The following is an 18,546-nucleotide window of genomic DNA, read 5'->3' as shown; positions in this document are numbered from 1 at the left end:
TCCCTCACAGTCGAGCTGTGGATTTGAGCATTTGAGGTACATTGAACCCAACTCCTCTGACGATGAAAATCTATCTCTCAATAGCTTTTACGATAAGGAACCTTCCCCAGTACATTCCTTTGTGAAAAGTCAGACGTTCCAAACCTGAGACCACTCGATTCCATTAATCAAGTGTGGAAAGTTCAAAAAATCAACATTCTCTCTCCCTTTGCTTCTTTACGAACAAACATACAAAAACACAGTTCATTCGTAGTACCCTTTCGGTTCATGAATGTCAAGCCACCCGAAAGAAGCATGAGGGCTCGGTGTCATGCCATGTTGAGCTGAGCATTTACAAAGCTTTACTTTCATGGGTACTATGAATTTGCGACCCGTTAACATCCAGTACACGATAGATGAATGGAGACATTCGTGAGCAATTGGATGATCGATGGGCGTCTTATTAAGTAGGACAACTGTTGGCAAGCTGTGTGGAGATTTCAATGATAACCTAACGGAAAATGTGAGGGTTTAGTGTGGCGCAAAATGGAAGACAGGAGAACAACTGCTGATAATTTTCGTCACGCCACAACAGTGGGAGCAAATAAGATTGACGTGTTCCACTGTAATCCTAAAGGTCTAAGCTGGAACAATAAATGCACCGAAATACCCACGAAGTCTACCGTATCCCCAGTTTAGTTACGGTATGAAACTAAATAACAGACTGTCCTTGAAACCAGTTCCGCTACAACACACAAGGAGTATTGCGAAATACGCAGAAAACGAGTGACTGATGAAGAAGTGTAATCCGAATATGAGACCTCACACGCAAGTGCAAGAAAAGGCAGCAAGATGTAGAAAACAGCAGTAGATGGGAATATCACAGTTTGGCAGCTGCCTATTGCATTGGTTCATTTCGTAGTCGAATCACATCACGAACACAGAAAATAGATCGACAAGTTGGACACGGCACACGACCAGAAAGCCAGATGTTTGGAGGACGATGAGATTCGGTCTGACGAGAAGCGAACCAACGAGCCATACATTCTAAACACCACATTGGCCGGCAACGACAAACACCACAGGGCGGGACATAGAGAAAAGCTGAACCAATTTCAGCATCCAGTTGAGCATGGGCCTCTGGATCACATCGTTGGGATAACATGACATTGGCGGGTTGCGAAGCACAACCGATGCACTGTTCCAGTTCCTTGGTATGAATAAGAGATAGACAAAGTTGGGTGAACTTAACAGAAAGTCCTGAATAGCTGGCGATACCGTTCGGCAACTTGGTCACTCCTCACATCGCTCACATTAACTACACACAGGACAAATCAATCAACACCCAGTGATAGACTGAACTTTTAGAAAACAAAATAGTTTTATAAAGTTTGCTGAGCGGTTTGTGACAGTGACTGTGCTAGTAATGAGAACGAGCTGTCCAGTAATAGTGTCATCCTTCGGTTTTTCAAAAGAATGAGACCATAAAAAGCTCAAACTCTGTTGACGTGCATCTCCCAAGTACCCAATAGACGACTTCCCCAAAATCCCTTAACGGCAACCACCCATTGGAATATCCAAAGAAAGGAAAGTGGTTTTCAGTAGCAGACACAAAAGTTATATTTTAATGTGAGTTTGCAAAACAGCTACACTATCAGTATCGAATAAGACTGATCTTAGCGAAACACACTCATTTGCAAACAAATCTGGTTTTACGAGACTCACGTGGAACCCAGCTGAATCTTTCGTTTGTGGTGTTCCCAGGCAACTGAATGTGCCGCCTCATGTTTCAGTGGCTACGATATTCGAGATATGGCGATACATGTATATTCGTAATGCAATACTCATAAGGTTGCTGAAAATTCTTCGGCAGCCCATGGCCGGTTTCGTCCTTCTTGGGGCTAATTTCGTGCGAGTTGGTTAAGCCTGACGCAAACTCGGGACTGCGCCAGCCTGATGAGCTCCAAGAAAGGTTGGTCTTAGTTTGCTTTCATTTCTGAGGTGGAATGACTCACCATATGTTTTCAAGAAAACGGAATGCCAAATGACATTATAATGAGAGAGGGGGCAAATATGGAGCATGTTCTGGGTTTTCTATGCCTGATTAGCGAGAGTTCCACGCCTTTTGAATGTTAGAAACCACAGACGTCGGGGTCTGACGATATCGGTCACCTCAACCGCAGTGTATGCGCAAAAAGCCAACAACTATGAATGCGCAGAGATGAGATATTGTTCAGCTGTAGCACTCTTTCGGTTCCTAACTGCCACGCCATCCGAAGGAAGCATGAGGGCTGGGATACTGCCAGGTTGCCCAAGCCTAGACAGGGAAAGTCGATAGGTAGAGGTCGGATTCGAACCGCGTGCCTTCCGATCAGCAAATTCGAAATCCATCACTGAGCCATCTCGCCCCAGAGATGAGATAAGGCGGTGGATGAGCGTTAGTTGCCTGTATATTTGTTGACATAGCCTAGTATCTGAGTCGGAACAGTACTGACTATACGGACTCAAATAACAATAACAATGTAGGACAATGTGGTAACTACTGGAAACACGAGAAACAATAATGTGTTGTTTTATATCACTGTCTAGCTCCAGCATCTTCGATACACATTTCACTTGCGTTACATATCCAGCAATTATAATATGCCATACTGCTGATCGAAATACATCAATCTATGTCTGTAAGACAGAGAAGCGTAACGGGATAAGGCAGAAGTGGAGTTAGACGATTTCGCCGGTTTTTGGGAAATTCGACTTATTATTACAGGCAGATGGCAGACATTTCTATCGTGATTTTCACTCCAAGAGGGTAGTTAGTCATTATTGGAACGAGTGTATTACGAGTGGTTAGGGAGAGTTCCCTTCCATGAGCGAAAGAAACCCGTGCACGAAAACTGTTTCATCGATGGGAGAGTGCCTTCTTTCGATCCGTTTCATCATGGGGATGGTCTTCGGTTACTCGGCGTACTGAATTAGTGCCAGCACAAGCCTCCGGCTAATTCGGTCAGTCACAACAACAATTCTAAAGTGACGGGGTGGTTAGCTCAACCACTGTGCTTGTATCGTGAGTCCTTGTTTCTGATACACAGCACACATCAATGTCCAGCTAGTCCAGTGTGAGAGCAAGAGCAGCATATTATCTTGCTTGCTTCAGAGTGCAGACATTGAAAGCAGCCAGATAGACTGGAAGTCGACACTTGAAGAATGATTTCGAGCTGCCTGGGGATGTTGGTGCCCGATGTGACGCGCAGATGTTGCTTCCAAAACAGATGCATGACGGACGGAGTCATCAGTCCTAACTAACGGGTCTACAATTAAATAGTTATTGATGGGATCGGGTAGAGAAAGCATGTCGAAGCACAAGAGAAGCACCAGCGGTAGAACGTTTTCGACAACACGCCCTGCTGTGTGCAGCAAGTAAGGCGACACGGTTGATGTCACACGACGTCCGACGTGGCATGAGGGTATCGTCGGCTGTAGATATCATGGCTGTACGTGGGTTGGGATACTGGTAGGGCACTTACCTATACAGAAGTACGACTAGGATTTTCAAGCAAAACCTTCGGCTCAAAATCTTGACAGCACAAGACAGCAGGAACGAAAAACTCAAGTGTGCTTCCATTTCTACAGAACAAGTCGCCACGCATGTTCAAACCCCAACCTGGGGGGAGGGGCAGGACACAGAGTTGTTCGGACCTCAAACCATTGTCCAACCTAGTACGAGGGACACTATGGGTGTTGCACGGACACCCATAGTGTAGCTCAATGGAGCATGGAGTACACAAGGCGTTACGCCAAAGCGAAGTCCGGTATCTTGCCTGCTATACTCCAGAGAAGGCGGTGATCAAAAGCCTAGAGAAGTTTGAGGTCTACAGATCAGGAAGACAGAGTTTCACAGTCAGTGTGTGAGTAATCTCAGGGTCGTTTTGTAGGCATGACTCTTCAGCGTCATCGAGATTCGTCTCTGGTGCTGAAGATGACGGTACATGCAGCTCAAGAGTTGGATTACTTCATCCGTCAGGTAACAGCTCTGGCTTATGCAGCCGTCAAAAAATGAAAACCCGGTCAACATACTCACGTTTCTCGCCCTGTAGTTCTGAAGAGCTACAGGAGGATTGGTTTGGAAGTAACCTTTATCAAAGGGGATTCGAGAAGCATACTGAAACATGGAAACACTTTTGATATTATGCTTACGTTAAGGTGTGTGAACATGTGGCCATCAACTAATGAGGATGGCCTTTTCGGAACTGAAATTACACGACCATTGACTTTGGCCCCTGGGGTTCAATGTAACACACAACAGAGAGCTAGAATACAGCTTGGTGATGCCATACCAAGCACACCAAAGTCGCCGTCTGCAAAGCGGTCTAGACTAAACATAGGTTTAGACAGCTTTCGACAATATGGTTGACTGTCACTAAACGGAACATTAAAAGCGGATTGAAATTATTTACAATCAGATGAGGCACAAGTCTGAAATCTGGTGCAACTCCAAATGGCGTTTGTAAAATGGAGTCTTCCTAACGGAGTCTTCCAAACTTTTACAACGGCAGCAGTGTCGGTTGACGAAGATGTGGTCCTTCAATGAGAGTACTTGTTACAAAGGAGGGCCGTAATATCATGTGTTATTGCACTACCATAAAAATTTCGGCATTATCATCATCGACAGCACGACATCAGTGTTTAACACCGGTGTTTTGCTGCTGTAAAGTTTGGGTATGTGCAGAGGTAATTGTCCATATGGTTGATAGGGGGCGCCGCCTCCCCCCAAGAGAAACCACCCCCTCCAAATAAGACTAGTAGAGCCGTTCTTCGCAAGTGGTCTTTGTTGAAGGAGATTACCATATTTTCAAAATCCTGGTAGCAACAGCTAGGTCAGACTTGCGTCCATTTCACCAACTACACTTACAACACACCCTTATCAGAGACAAGCAACAAGTTATACCAGCCTCTTCTGCGTCAAACCCTCTACGAGGACTGACATTGATCAACCCCATAAGCAGTCGTCCTGGAGGAGTTACACTGCGGAATCTTTTAACGATGTCAAGACTTTGACGCGTTGCTGACAGCCGGCGATTAGGCACTGTGAAGATTGAGAGACTCAGGTCAGCCAGTTATATCATGTCACACCTGATAGGTAAGGTAGCCATCGTCTGCTACCTTTGTAGTTGCCTGCATTAGTGAAAACTACAAAAAAATCAAAGTACATTCTTGTTCCAAGCCAATTCCGGTTTATCAAGGTCCGGGGGGTTCATGGTTTCCCTGTGGGGTCTCCTTTCATATGATTCTGGAAAATACTTATCTGGTAGTATCTAGTCCTGTAAATGCGAGTCCGCTTCCATGGGTTCGTCGGGGAAGACGGGTGACGTCTTGGATGTAATAAGAAGTTCCGTTTAGTGCGGTACACACTGAGCACTACTTCGACATTTATACAATTTTTATTTGCACGACAGTCCAGGGAGAGAGAGAGAGAAAAGTTCAGCTGTAGCATCCTTTCGGTGCCTAAATGCCATGCCACACGAAGGGGGTACGAGCGCTGGGATACTGCCAGGTTGCCCAAGCCTAGACAGGGGAAGTCGAAAGGCAGAGGTCGGGTTCGAACCACGGACCTTCTGGTCAGTAAATTCGCACTCTAATCACTTAAACCATTTAGCCCCCTGTAACACTGAGCGTAGAGAAGCTGCTATTTATAACCTCCGTAAAGAGAAAAAGCAGAGGATTGGGGATTCTAAAACCTAATAAATTCACCGTATGATCAACCACAAATGCCGCACAGTCAGCTACATTGGATTCATCAGACTGTGGCTCTGGATCCAGTTGATATGATTAGCATACAATCCCTGTAGTTCCCCTTTTAAGTGTTTTTTTATTTAATTTTATATATCACATCCCTTAACAGACTCGAGACACACTATGGTACGCAGTTGCTTAGGCTGCCAAAGCAATGAAACATAGACAAATGACAAACAAGCCCCCAACGGCATATTGAAGCTCACTGGTTAACTGGACACTTTATAAAGCCGGATAACCAGTAGAAGAAGTCTTATCAGTCAGACTCTGGGTGAGTGAAGCATCACGGTGGTTTACAATGCATAACCGAATTTTCCGACAGAAAAAAACGCTTCTCAAAAACGAAAATCTGGTTGCTCCCGAGACTGCGTTACAAAAGGACGGACAAAATTGCAACAGTTGAGTGTATCGGAGCCCCCAAACCCTCACATTTACGGATAAGCTGGATAGACACGAACAACTGGTCCGCAAAACAGAGTTGTAATTGAAAACCGGCACACATCTAGAGGATCAGAGTCCGGGATCATCAACCATAAAAGACTGATAAAAAAGGAACAGCTTGAACTATCATGTAAATATGCCCCAAAGGAATTTTAAATAACTTAAAGTAGGAACCTGAAAGAGCCCCCATGTGACATCCACATACCTAACGTGTGTCCGACTTTGACTCAGGCAATCTTGAAAATCGCACACCTCACAGCGACATCCAAAGATTCCGATCAGTTCATCCTGACACAACGACATGTGCAGTGTTTCGGTTCACATCTGGGCCACAACAGTCGGTGACGACAACAAAGGTATCCGAATGACATTTTCTAAGGTCACCAGGGCGCAAGCGCGAGTTAATGATAGTAGTGTGTTGTACCGTTTAAACGATCGAAAAGCGGAGAATAAACAGCAGGGAAGTGAGTTGCGTGAGTACACATCCGAAAACATTTGATAAAACCGGAAACAGATGAAGAGATAATGGGACTGGTACGTAGTAGGGTAGAAGTTCACTGAACTGTACTACCCCATTGGCACCGTAAGAACATACAGAAACAGACTTACTAGGCCTGGAGGCGGGCTGACAAGGTCATTCTCTTCAACAACCCTGGTAAATGCTTCAATAAACCGTTGCACCACGGTAGGTTCGAGTTGAACTCCTTCAGCATGAATCAGTGGACATTGAAGCTTGGAACGCAGCGCATCTAAGTTGGAGGCCAACAGACTTGGCAAAAACGAAGGAAGGTATGGAACGTTGGTCACAGTTGAAATACGCTCAACTTAACGGAACCAACATCCAGCGGCATTTATGCGATAAGTTTCCAGTCACCAATACGTATATATATATATATATATATATATATATATAACGCCAAATTTAACAGTGAAACAGAAACTGCAAAGGTCACGACAGCTTTGATCTGACAATGACGTGTTTCGTAATAGAAATGAATATCTCCCAATTAATTGTACAAGCTGTACAGAATCCCACTCGTTAACCAGTACCCTAACGGCAATGCCCCATGAACCCCATGAGATATGAGTTTCATTCTACTGAAGAAAGGATTCCAGGAAAGGGTGCACTTCCAGACACACACTATTATTCTAGATCTAACTGGTAACTTTTGCTGCAAAATGAGTCCCACGGGGCGAAACAGAAACAAACGGGATTTCTAAAGCATAGGAATACTAGAAAGATTACCACGTGTAACAAGATCTTCCAGTCAGGGGTTGGTCGCTTTTCGGTTTGAGAATACGGTGAGAAAGCATTGGAAACCCGATCTATGGAAGCCCATAATATTTGCACTGTTGAAGCGAACTTTGGACGTAGTATACGTCTTATTACGAAGAACAAAACACCGGATCTCCGAATAAATGTGAATTTGATGAACAATTTAAGACCATGAAATTGAAATGGTGTGGCGAAATACTCCTGCAGGTTTGTACAGACCAATAAAATCCGGATGATGCTTTTTTCTGCATGGTTCAGTGGAATGTCGGCAAAGAGAAGGCCACATTTACTATGAGGAGATAACACAGGACAAATAAAAAATAAATAGTTCAGCTGTAGCACCCTTTCGGTGCTTAGTTGCCATGCCACACGAAGGAGGCACGAGGGCTTGGATACTGCCAAGTCGCCCAAACCTAGACAGGGGAAGTCTAGAGGCAGAGTTCGAGTTCGAACCCTGGACCTTCCGGCCAGCAAATTCGCGCTCTAACCACTGTCTATTTGGTCCCAGAATACTCTCTGACGATCGAAATAAGCGAAATGTGGTGTATCTGAGGGACAGTACTTTTTAACCTCTGAACACGGTGGGTGATAAAAAATATTATTGTCATTTTACGGAGCAGACCGATGAAGTATGATGTAAATGATCTAGTGCACCGGTGATGGTCGAAATCCCTGCTAGCGACACAACACAGCACATTGTTTCAAAATGAAACTGGGCAGCGAGAGAATAAGAGAGAATTAGGCAAACAACCATTTTTAGTTGCAGTTTCACTTCGATGTGTGCATTCCTCTGTGTGGCGTTTTGATGGTGAGTCCAACAGAACCAGTGATCAACAGTTATTATGTACTTATGCTTACCCAAAGCTCAAAATACAAGCTCCCGTATGGACGTTGGCAAAGCGAACAGTGACCATTGTCTGGGTTCCCAAACTCTCACCAGCAGGACGCCCACCTTCTGTGAAAGAGTTAGTGTCGAAAACAGACGATGCAGATGCCACTACGGCTATCAGTTCGTCCGAGGATTGCTTCACTACACGGAATTTCGTGAAGTGGGACGTCAGTATCCAAGAATCCGTTACAATCACCCTCCTACCAGGCCAGCTGCTTGAAAGCCCACCTTGGCTGGCAACAAATTTGTCCGGGCGTCTACATTCTGCATTAATGCTTGAAACGTAAGACAGCCAACTGGAATGAAAAAAAAAACAAAATTGAGAATTTCCAATCTAGAAATCCATGTAGAACACCTTCCGAAAAAGAGGTTATCCATTGTGAAAACACCAATGTCATTGTGGGGAGAACTGACCGTCGATGAGAGTTTACTGCTAACCATCGTTGAAAATGCAGTTGAAAAACAGTTGAAGGCGACGTACCGTAAGGGGGTGTATATTTAAGAACACCTTAACTTCCTTGGGTTATCAGTCATGTGACACTATATGGATAAGTTCAAATTATTTGATGTCAAGGCTGCCCTATTCAGATGGGACTAAATCGGCCTCTGTCGAAATGTGTTATCCATCGTGGCGTGCCCGTAATGAAACATTCTGCTTTTGAGAAGCAATCTTAGACTCGCATAAAGCAGAAGTGGACGATCCCGGATAAACAATCCACCGTGCGTTGTGCCCTGACGCATCAGGTGGTGGCAGAATTCGAGATCTGGATTTCTAACTTCCGATTTCACATTCTCAGCTGTAAAACAACCCGTCACCGACCTCACTTGTACACATGACGTAAACGGGAATATCTTGACTTGAAAACCATATTTCAAAGGTAGTCTACACCCAGCAGCTTGTAACCAGTAAACCTCACCAAGAGGGAAAACATGGTTTTCGGTGTTAAAACACGATAGGGCTGGATACAGTGTCCTATTCTGTCGTAATCAATACCACGCATTGGACAATATAACTGAACACAAAAACATACCTGTGATCTGGCGGGTCAGATGACTGTCCCTCGGTTTTCGTAGAGTCGGAGAGTTTCTTCAAAGATATCACGGTGGGATGCCCAGACCACGCACCTTGCGCGTACCAAACAATATAAGTGTGCGAGCACAGGAATGTGAACGAAGCAATCCCAGTCCATAGGATCAAATCCCACAGAGTGAAAGGTGGTTGAATGTTCGGGCTGTTCAGTACGACAGACGGAGATAGACTGCGCATGACGCCGTAATATACTGGGATGAAGGAAGTTCAAAATTCAATGTTACGTGACAAAAAGTACAACTTATCTAAATCAAATAGCAGGAGGTATGGAAGGCACGACGAGCAGTTCGCAATTCGGAAAACCAAACTTTAGAGTGGTTACACAGTTACTTGTGTCACAAAAAGCCCCACAAGTGATACGACATCGTGTATGAATTAGTTCCCGAATTCAGACTGTGGAGATAAACGAGGAAGACCGAAGTAGGATCTGTCGACGTGTTGGATGCTCATTACATGCTAGTCGATAAAACAGTGGCACGAAAAAAAGCAAGACCAGCAGACAGACAAAAACATAAAGTAAAAATGGGCGTACTTACACAGTAAATAGAATGAACAAACTACTCTCAGCATAGCTGTTCGACGTAGGTGATATTCGAAAAAGAAGACGTTTTCGCTTCCCAAAAATCGCCCGAAAATATTCTCCAAAGTGACACCAGCTGCGATGAATTCAAGCGGTGGATAGATGGTGAATACAACGAACAGCCAGAATAGAAGTGTGTACAACACTTCTAGTGGAGCTAGAGGAACCCAGGAAAAGAACACGTCCATCCTTTCTCTAAAGTAAGACACAGCTGTAGAAGAATGTTATAATGGCGGTCCAACAAATTAGCTTTTCTGACTCGGGTTGCGCAAAATCACCATTTCGAGGGCAAACGAGGCTGAAACAAGAGAGCATACACAATTGTTGTTCAATCAAACTAGACGTGAGTCACTCGATTGCAACAGACCGAGTAATAGGAATACGCTGCCCTTTTGCTAAATAGATAGAGTTCAGCTGGGCATCTCTTGTTGGAATGCATGTGATAGCAGTATCTGTTCTCAGCGAATTTTTCTCATGAAACAGCTCGTTTGTGCGGCATTTTGGAGATTTCCATAAATTTGGATGTGAGCACCTGGTGGGAGACAGTCACGACAACTGGTGCGATGGTTTTGGAAGGCCATCCACAATGATGCGCTCAGAGCATTTTTATGACGGCACCAAGCATGATCCCTGTGATATAACCATTTTTACGTCCTGCTTCGAAGAGGCTCGTTGGATTCGACGACAGCTTTTGACCTGTTTTTCAGTAGCATCACCATCAGCATCAGTCGTCCGACTTATTGTATCTACCTCTTCCTTGCTACAATATCATTGAACAGGGTTCATTGGTTTGCAGTGTTAAGGTGTCTGAAGTCGTTTGCGAACCGGCGGATTTATGCTGGTTCTATCAGCCATGCATCCGTGCTTAATTACAACAACAGAATGATCATTATGTCCCAACGATGGTAGAAAACGTCCCAGGTCCTAAGCCTGGTAGGTTCACGAGCGTGGTTACGTAATTGCATTGTATCCATGGGCTCGCAGGGCTGATGTGGAGACATGGTAGGTGGTGATTCTGCACAACAGAAGCACACTGAAATCGACCATTAGGAGGACCCACAATAGGAAGATCGCATGATAACTTAACTGTGAGCTTCTCTAGAGAGAAATGTACCGTCATTTAGTGTCGAAGTCGGAGGTCTCTTCGGCAAATTTCAGACTAGGGAGTAAGACTCAGGGTGAGAGAGAGAGATAACCAAGTCTTCGCTATGGTGGTTACGTCGTATTGATTGGTTAGAAGATGCTATCGAAGTTCTAGTGTTTTTCCGCTAAGCCTAGCGCTTCCCAAACATCGCACCATGTGCTGTGCATTTCGTCTGACAGACTACATTCACTTCATGCATTTCTGGGTTACGTCAGAACTTGCCCACTGTACTGCCATCTGCACTCCTTACCTGAACTACAGGAGTGACCCAAAGCTGGGCTCGAGACAGTTCAGTGGTTATGGCACGAACTTAGTGACCTGGGACTTCGTGCGCTCGTTCTCACGTCACGTATAGTTTCTGGTCGTGCTCGTTCAGTTAGTAACACTTCCGGCTCTGGTTTCTTGGTGCCAATAGATTATCATCATCAAAGACGGCAACATCAGTGTTGGCACTGATGCTTCACTGCCGTTAGTGCTGACGCCTCCCTTCTTACACTTTCACGTTTTCCTTCTTTCACCCTCCTCCACCCAAATTCGAATACTTAGTGCCAATACGAGGGAGATTTACTCGGTTTGCCTTTGAGGTTTACAAAGAAACTTGGAAATATCCTTCCTGGCTGAGTTCTAAGTCGGGCAGGGGCTTCATTGATAGGTAGTTCGGTTCAGGTTCCTGTATGGAAGGGTGAAAAGTGTGGTCATGTTTAGGATTTGTCATAAACCACTTGAATTCATGATAATTAGTTATACTCGCTCGTTAATGAGGTTTGCACGTGGACTAGAGCAGATAATGTGTTGAAAGGTAAGCCTAAAAATGCCTCAACATAGTCAGAGCTGTTTTGGGAACAGACCAGTTTTACCTTTCGCACAATAGTAAAATGCTTCCAAGTGACTGACTGTAGGTTCAGCTCAAATTTTTTGGCTCAGAAATCGCATACCAAAGTGCAATGGTTCGAGCCACTACATCCCCGTAAACCGAGGATATAAAATGAAGGAATGAGAGCTAAGCAATGGTGGGAACAGCCTAATCTCTTTTCGTTCGGCATTGCAGGGACTGAGAGCTACGCAGTGAATACGACACCTTTGATGCAAGACCGTTGATGGCGGCGTGACACATTGATATCTGTCAGAGTCGTTAAGCGTTGGCGTGTTTCGTCTCGCGATCTCCATCCGGAGAGACGGCAGTTGCCAACACAACTAAGGTGACAGGAGAGCTTCTATGATTCGTTACCAGATCGGAAACTAACCAACCTGGGTGGTCTCAATCCAACACAAGACTGAGCGAGGAGAGCTTTAGAAAGCAAACAGCCCTCTGGCATACGAAGTGCACGGTCTAACCAGCCTAATCTACGATCCATCGAGGGAGAGTGAACATTCCGGAGAACCACCTAGCACACTACTGATTTGATATTCCCACCAGACCTGCACAATTCCTAAGAGGCACTTATGGTCGAACACAGAATCTTCGAAAATCTTCCGTCCGCAGCGGTCACGTCATTGATCCATAAAGTAGGACAGATGGGACCGTGACACTGCACACTCTATCTCTGGCTGTCAAGCCGATCACGTCGGCGCCACAAGTGTCGAAAATCAGCAAATGCTGCCCCGGTCCTCCTAATTCTGGAATTGATTTCATCTTTCGCCAGTCCGGTGGAACTTATGCACCTGCCCAGATGAACGAATTTACATATCGCATCAACAGGGTTACCTGAGAGCAAGGTTGGGATCCAATTTCACCCGACCTTGCGGTGAAACTTTACACTTCAAAGACACGAAGCGCATACCGAACTATGCAGTAGAATCACTAAGGTTACTTAAAGTAGTTTGTATTTCTATGAAGGATGGTCCAATGAGAGCAACAACCTCAGTGTACTCAGTGTCCGTCAGCGAACGTCCAGGGAGCATTTCAACCTTCGACGTGTTAGAGGTAGGGAAGAACATTNACATACTGACCACGAATTTAGAGAGAAGAGGGAAAGAGCACACTCTTGCTCGACACAAATGGAGGTGCGAACACAGGAGACAATTGGCAGGAGACACATACGCGTCCATGATTTAATACCCCCGGTGGAAAGGGATTCCTCCCAAACCGTTCTTTAGTAATGAACATGTTCGTGTTCATGGACAGGTTGAAATAAGCCAAAGACGAACGAGCCATAGAGGACGACATAAACTTCAACTCTCAAAAGCATTTGCTGGATTTTCAGATAATCCACAGCTCCACACACAAAAGTCTTGTGATATTGACAGTCGGATCAGCCTACTGTTCTGTCTCAGGGCTCTACCTCAGAACCAGTCCTGTTTATGATCTGCGTTAACTACCTTCCGGATGCGATTTTAAATACATATCCAAGTGGCCTGGAATCGTGGATTTCCAACGCCGGCGCCCTTTAAATGGATCTCCGTACCACAAAGCAGTGGTTACTGGACAGGCACCTCCAAATGAATGAAGAAAAGTGCGTCCGTGTCCTCCGAAGGAGGCTCAGCAAACACCTTTGTTGGGCATGGTGAGAATAGACTGGAAGACATTACGAAGCTGGATACCAAAGAAGATTTAGGTGTCTGGCTCTCTTCAAAAGTGTGCTTCTCACCCCAACACAAAACACCGGCTCAAAAGACACTCGTCGTCCTTCATATGATTCGGCGTAACTTCCTCTGTATTACACGCACGGACTTCCAGTACACTATGGTGGTAACCTCAGATCGCTTTAATACGGCAATCAAGTTGTCTGCTCAGGGAGCACGAAGGACGTGGTCTCCATTAGGCGCATCCAACATGCTACTAGGATGGCTGTCTGCTTCAAATCTGATGGTTGCGAAACGTTCTTCAAGGTGCTTGAATCTCTTTCCCCTAGACTATCGTCGTCTCCCTAGGGATCTGGTACTTACGCAGTGAAGCATCAGTGCCAACATTGATGTTGCTGTCTTTGATGATGATGAAGGACAAGGTTTGGAAGACATGTTTTTCCACCGTCGACCAAAATAACACACGTCGGGGAAATGTTGAGATTTCGAAGATCTGAGTGTGTATCGTTGGTATTTTTTTCTCACTTTGGGTAGTTAGTACGTGGAATAACTTTCCTCCAACGCTGGTCAGGCTGTATCTACGACCAAGCTCAAACCACATTCGGATGCTTTTGGTAAGTTTTCGCGCTAGTAAGCTTATGTCCCATGCCGAGAAATTAAAAAGCAGTGCTAAGCGCTTTCTTTGCTTGTACCTTTCAGATGGACCAAAGCCGCTGAATGACAAGGATAAACCCGACCAGGAAAGTTTGGGCGAAACCTTAATTCTGTGTATAAATCCGTGAACTGGCGCTTACTGCGATGACAGTTCGTGGACGGGAACCCATGATATCCACCAAAGCCAATCGGCTCCGAGAATTAGTTCAACAGGAACATTAGCAGTCTGAAGAAACATAGGCGAAGCTGGGGCGAGATGGCTCAGTGGTTCTAGCGTGAATTTACTGACCGGAAGGTCCGTGGTTTGAACTCGATCCCCACCTCTTGAATTCTCCAGTCTAGGCTTGAGCGACCTGGCATTATCGCGGCCCTCATGCTTCCTTCTGATAGCATGGCAGTTAGGAACCGAAAGGGTGCTACAGCTGAACAATTTATTTCATTTTACATCTGAAGATCAACGAAGCAGTGGCCCAAGGGCTGCAGGTTCAGAGAAAGGTAATTGGCACCAGCGAGCATTCTGTTACCTCAGCTGATGAAGCCCCTTTCTTGTCAAACTTTCAACACCCGGCTCAACCTGCGGAAAACTGATTTTCCCAGCCGGATGACTGATAAAATGTCAAATTATTACTGCAAGAACTCAGTAAATCTGATCATGAACTCTATGCAAACTTGATCCTCCCAAGCTGTCCTATGACCTCAGCAATAATGAGACGGTCAGAACATTGTTGCACGTCGGTGATCAAACATCACCATTCAATCTTACCAGTGCGTCGAGTTGGTTAAGAAAGCCTACGGCGAATTTATCATGTTTAACGATGTAGTCATTTGGACGTGCGAGTGGTTTGAGCTGACCTCAGTAACGGAGAACCAGTTCACGTACCCCGTTTTTCGTATCCGGTCACCAGTCAGTTCGAGATGTAGACGCAGGAACTCAGCCTTGAATAAGATGCTGATACCACGTTACAGGGTCTCACCACTGAATGCCAAGGCCTCATCAACTTGAAGCATGATACGGCTATGATCAGCCAGTCACCTGTCACCTCCAGCACTCGTGCACATGCATTTAATATCACCATCTCAAAAAGTCCGATTACAAAGATGAACGGAAACAGAGTAAAACACAAGCTGATGATATTGCGATGAGTGGTACTTCACTCATTACTGCCGGCCCAGGTGTCACAAATGCTCCAGGTGCGGTCTTCGCGGCAGGAGTATTTTCGATTGTAAGAAAAATCGCTGCATTCGGAGTGGGACATGGCAGCGGCAATTAGGGTTCACAATCAAAGTATTTGGCTAAAAAAATCCAACCCCAAGTCAACAATCTTTAGCCTGAAATGCCAGTGAATTTAATTTTTATTAAGAACTATACGTTCCGCATACTCTTACCCCAACTTGGTGGGCCAGGAGACTATATTACTCAGAATTTGATCGCTGAACAACTTTGTATGAGAATCTGTATGTGTCAACTGGTTCCGGAGTTATACGAAACACCAAACTACGGCACGGTTTAGTAGCATAATTCCCTACCATACCAACGATAAAAGACGGCCTCCCAGGCCTGGGCCAGATTACTGCGGTGCAACTACTGTATCTCGCAAAAACAGACCGCCGATTGCGGGAATACGTCCGAGAACAGTCGTATAAGCACCCCGCGGAACATCTCATAGTCTTTACAATTATCCCGGAACCTAAGTATGATTGGAGAGTACGCGGCTGGCCTGACCGACACCGACATCTCTCTCAATTCGGTGCATCTTGAATGATCCCGCCGATAGTCTGCAACACCACACCTGCAAAGTCCACCATTCACTGCAGGCCCTAGTTAGGTAGAGCGTTTTACTGCCATCTAGAACGCCAAGTGGAAGAAACAACATAAGAGAAGGTTGGGGCCAATTAACCCTAGAATTCTAAGAGGGCATAAGCACCAACCACGGTGGCTAAACAGGTGGGACCACGGGCTGATGCTAATACCACAACCTCGTAGACGATTTCTTGTTAGTTCGCCACATGCAAATCGGACCTGCATGATAAATACCTCATTTTCGACTGTATAGTCGCCGAATGGCGCGGTAGGTATCACTGATTTGCATCAACAACATTCTCATCACATGCATGTGGAGACCGTGTAAGTCTCCGGGAATTATATTTAAAAAACTTTACAACTTACACAGAGGCGGAGAGCGACTGGAACAAACATTTAAAAACGCTGTCGCAGAGCATATAAACCAAATTAACGCTCTATTCATTATTGAAATCCTACAGAGCCTTTCATGAAATTCTCATAGTTAAAAAGATGACGAACCAAAAAGTTATGGTAATGGTGATATTCCTCAGAATGATCATCATTTATCCATCGAGGGCAATTTGACGGACGATAAGAACCCTGAGTCACCACAACACAAGCTCAAGCTACCGCCGTCGAGGGCCAGACAGCTGGTCGTCCGCGGCAAACAGCTACGGACCAAAAGAAAGCTCGTCTTGATTGGTTGCGACGTAGACTAATCGAAATCTAGTCTTGTTTTCGGCTCTTCACCACCGGTAGTTGCCTAAAGTTATCGCACAGTTCGACACTGGGTGGAAGGCAAAGCCAAGACCGATAGAGAAGCTGCTATTATTGTAGGATGGCGTTTGACACTATGTCTTTATTCCCACCTAACCGTCCCATTCCATACAGCAAGTAAAATGATGGAACAACATGTGTTGTTTTTACCATTATTTTACTTTCATTTTGACACTAAGTATTCTGTCAATTGCATAGCCATTTTTTGTTTGAATACGAGAAACTACAAAAACATGTAATTGTACAACTTCACGCAGCGCAAACGTGGTCACGTGCTTCTACTCTCTCTTCTGATTTCGCTCGCGGTCATTCGCAAGTCTCATGTGTTAACTCTGGTATCAAAACATTTCAGACTGTCTTCGGAATCTATAAGTGAGAACTGTTCAGAAGGAGACCCCCGGACAACTGTGACTGGATTATTGTTTATTTGCTGAACTATTTTAAAGAGAACCATTTTTAATGAGTGTGTTCCATCTGACCAATTTATTATTCTATACACAAACTAAATATATTATTTTTATTTCTTTGCCACGCACCCCTAGTAACGTACCTTTTCGGGTAGCCAGACCACTACAAACACAACAAAAGATATGACATGAACATCTCAGTAGCCGTACAGTTTCCCGCTGCATGTATGTTGAGATGCATCCAGATTGCCATGATTGTTCCAACCTCCACAATGGAAGGTCAGGTGAACGTGTTAGTCTGAATCCGAACCGTTATCAACTTGGGATGAAAGACAGCTTGACTTATGTTTCCGAGGGTCACTGGGATACACCACATCGGCCCCTTTGAGATGGGTTATTTAACCCGGAATTTAGATATTGGTTTGGCCCTGGTTTCTATAAGAATATTCCTGTGTATGCCGCAACATTTCTATCAACGCAATCCTCCGGATGAAGCCATCAGTTTTTAGTATCATTCTTGTTTTTTCTATCAGACATGGGGTCATCATGGCCAGAGAGCGAGGTGGCTCAATAGTTACAGCGCGAATTTATTGACGGAAGGTCTGTAGTCCAAACACAGCCTCTACATTTTGATTTTTCCTGACAACTTTCGGGCACCTTGGCAGTGCCCCAACTGCCGTGCTTCTTCTGGATGGCATGGTTGCTAAGCGACCGTGGGTTGTTACGGCTGAACGGTTATCTTTATTATTTATCATACCAGCCTTGCTGTCCGGGTATTGGACGCTGGCCGCGAGTGGAACCGAATGGCCACTAGTTCCGTGGGTAAGGATATCAGTACTAAAATACACTCCAGAGCCTAAATCGCCCTATTTTGTTGACTTTTCGAATTCAAAACGCATGGAAGCGAATGTATTTAGAAAAAATTACACGAATCGAGCGGAAAATAGCGGTACTGCAATAGCCTGGTTACACGCCTTGCATTGTGTCGCCCAGAGATGTACGGATATGCTCAGCGATTGTGCGTCAACAATAGTCCCTCTCATAGTGGTAGAAGAAAGTGACACCTCTGCGCGAAATCCCAAACCACTAAGAGACCACGCTTTATCAAGTTCATCTAACCAGTCTTCTTATGATTCTGGTTTGCTCAAGTTAATGACGCAGTTTGGATGGTACATATTTCCGGGGGAATCTTTTATAGCACTTCCTTGGTATC

General features: G+C 45.0%; 1 protein-coding gene across 1 annotated transcript in view; it reads right to left on the bottom strand.

Moving 5' to 3' along the window:
* Positions 1-10,342, bottom strand: part of T265_03587 (hypothetical protein) — a gene marked incomplete at both ends in the record, with an annotated part of 31,287 nt that extends 20,945 nt beyond the window's left edge. The window contains 5 exons of the mRNA XM_009168106.1: positions 6,416-6,498; positions 6,820-6,979; positions 8,345-8,671; positions 9,407-9,656; positions 10,002-10,342. Of these exons, the coding sequence (XP_009166370.1) occupies positions 6,416-6,498; positions 6,820-6,979; positions 8,345-8,671; positions 9,407-9,656; positions 10,002-10,233 (1,052 nt within the window). The remainder of the gene's footprint in view (positions 1-6,415; positions 6,499-6,819; positions 6,980-8,344; positions 8,672-9,406; positions 9,657-10,001) is intronic.
* Positions 10,343-18,546: the final 8,204 nt, after the last annotated feature.

The sequence above is a fragment of the Opisthorchis viverrini genome (genome assembly GCF_000715545.1).
Source record: "Opisthorchis viverrini unplaced genomic scaffold opera_v5_52, whole genome shotgun sequence".
In the NCBI taxonomy this organism is placed as follows: domain Eukaryota; kingdom Metazoa; phylum Platyhelminthes; class Trematoda; order Opisthorchiida; family Opisthorchiidae; genus Opisthorchis; species Opisthorchis viverrini.
Note: the sequence above shows the minus strand (reverse complement) of the source record. Positions and strands in the feature narration are given on the sequence as shown.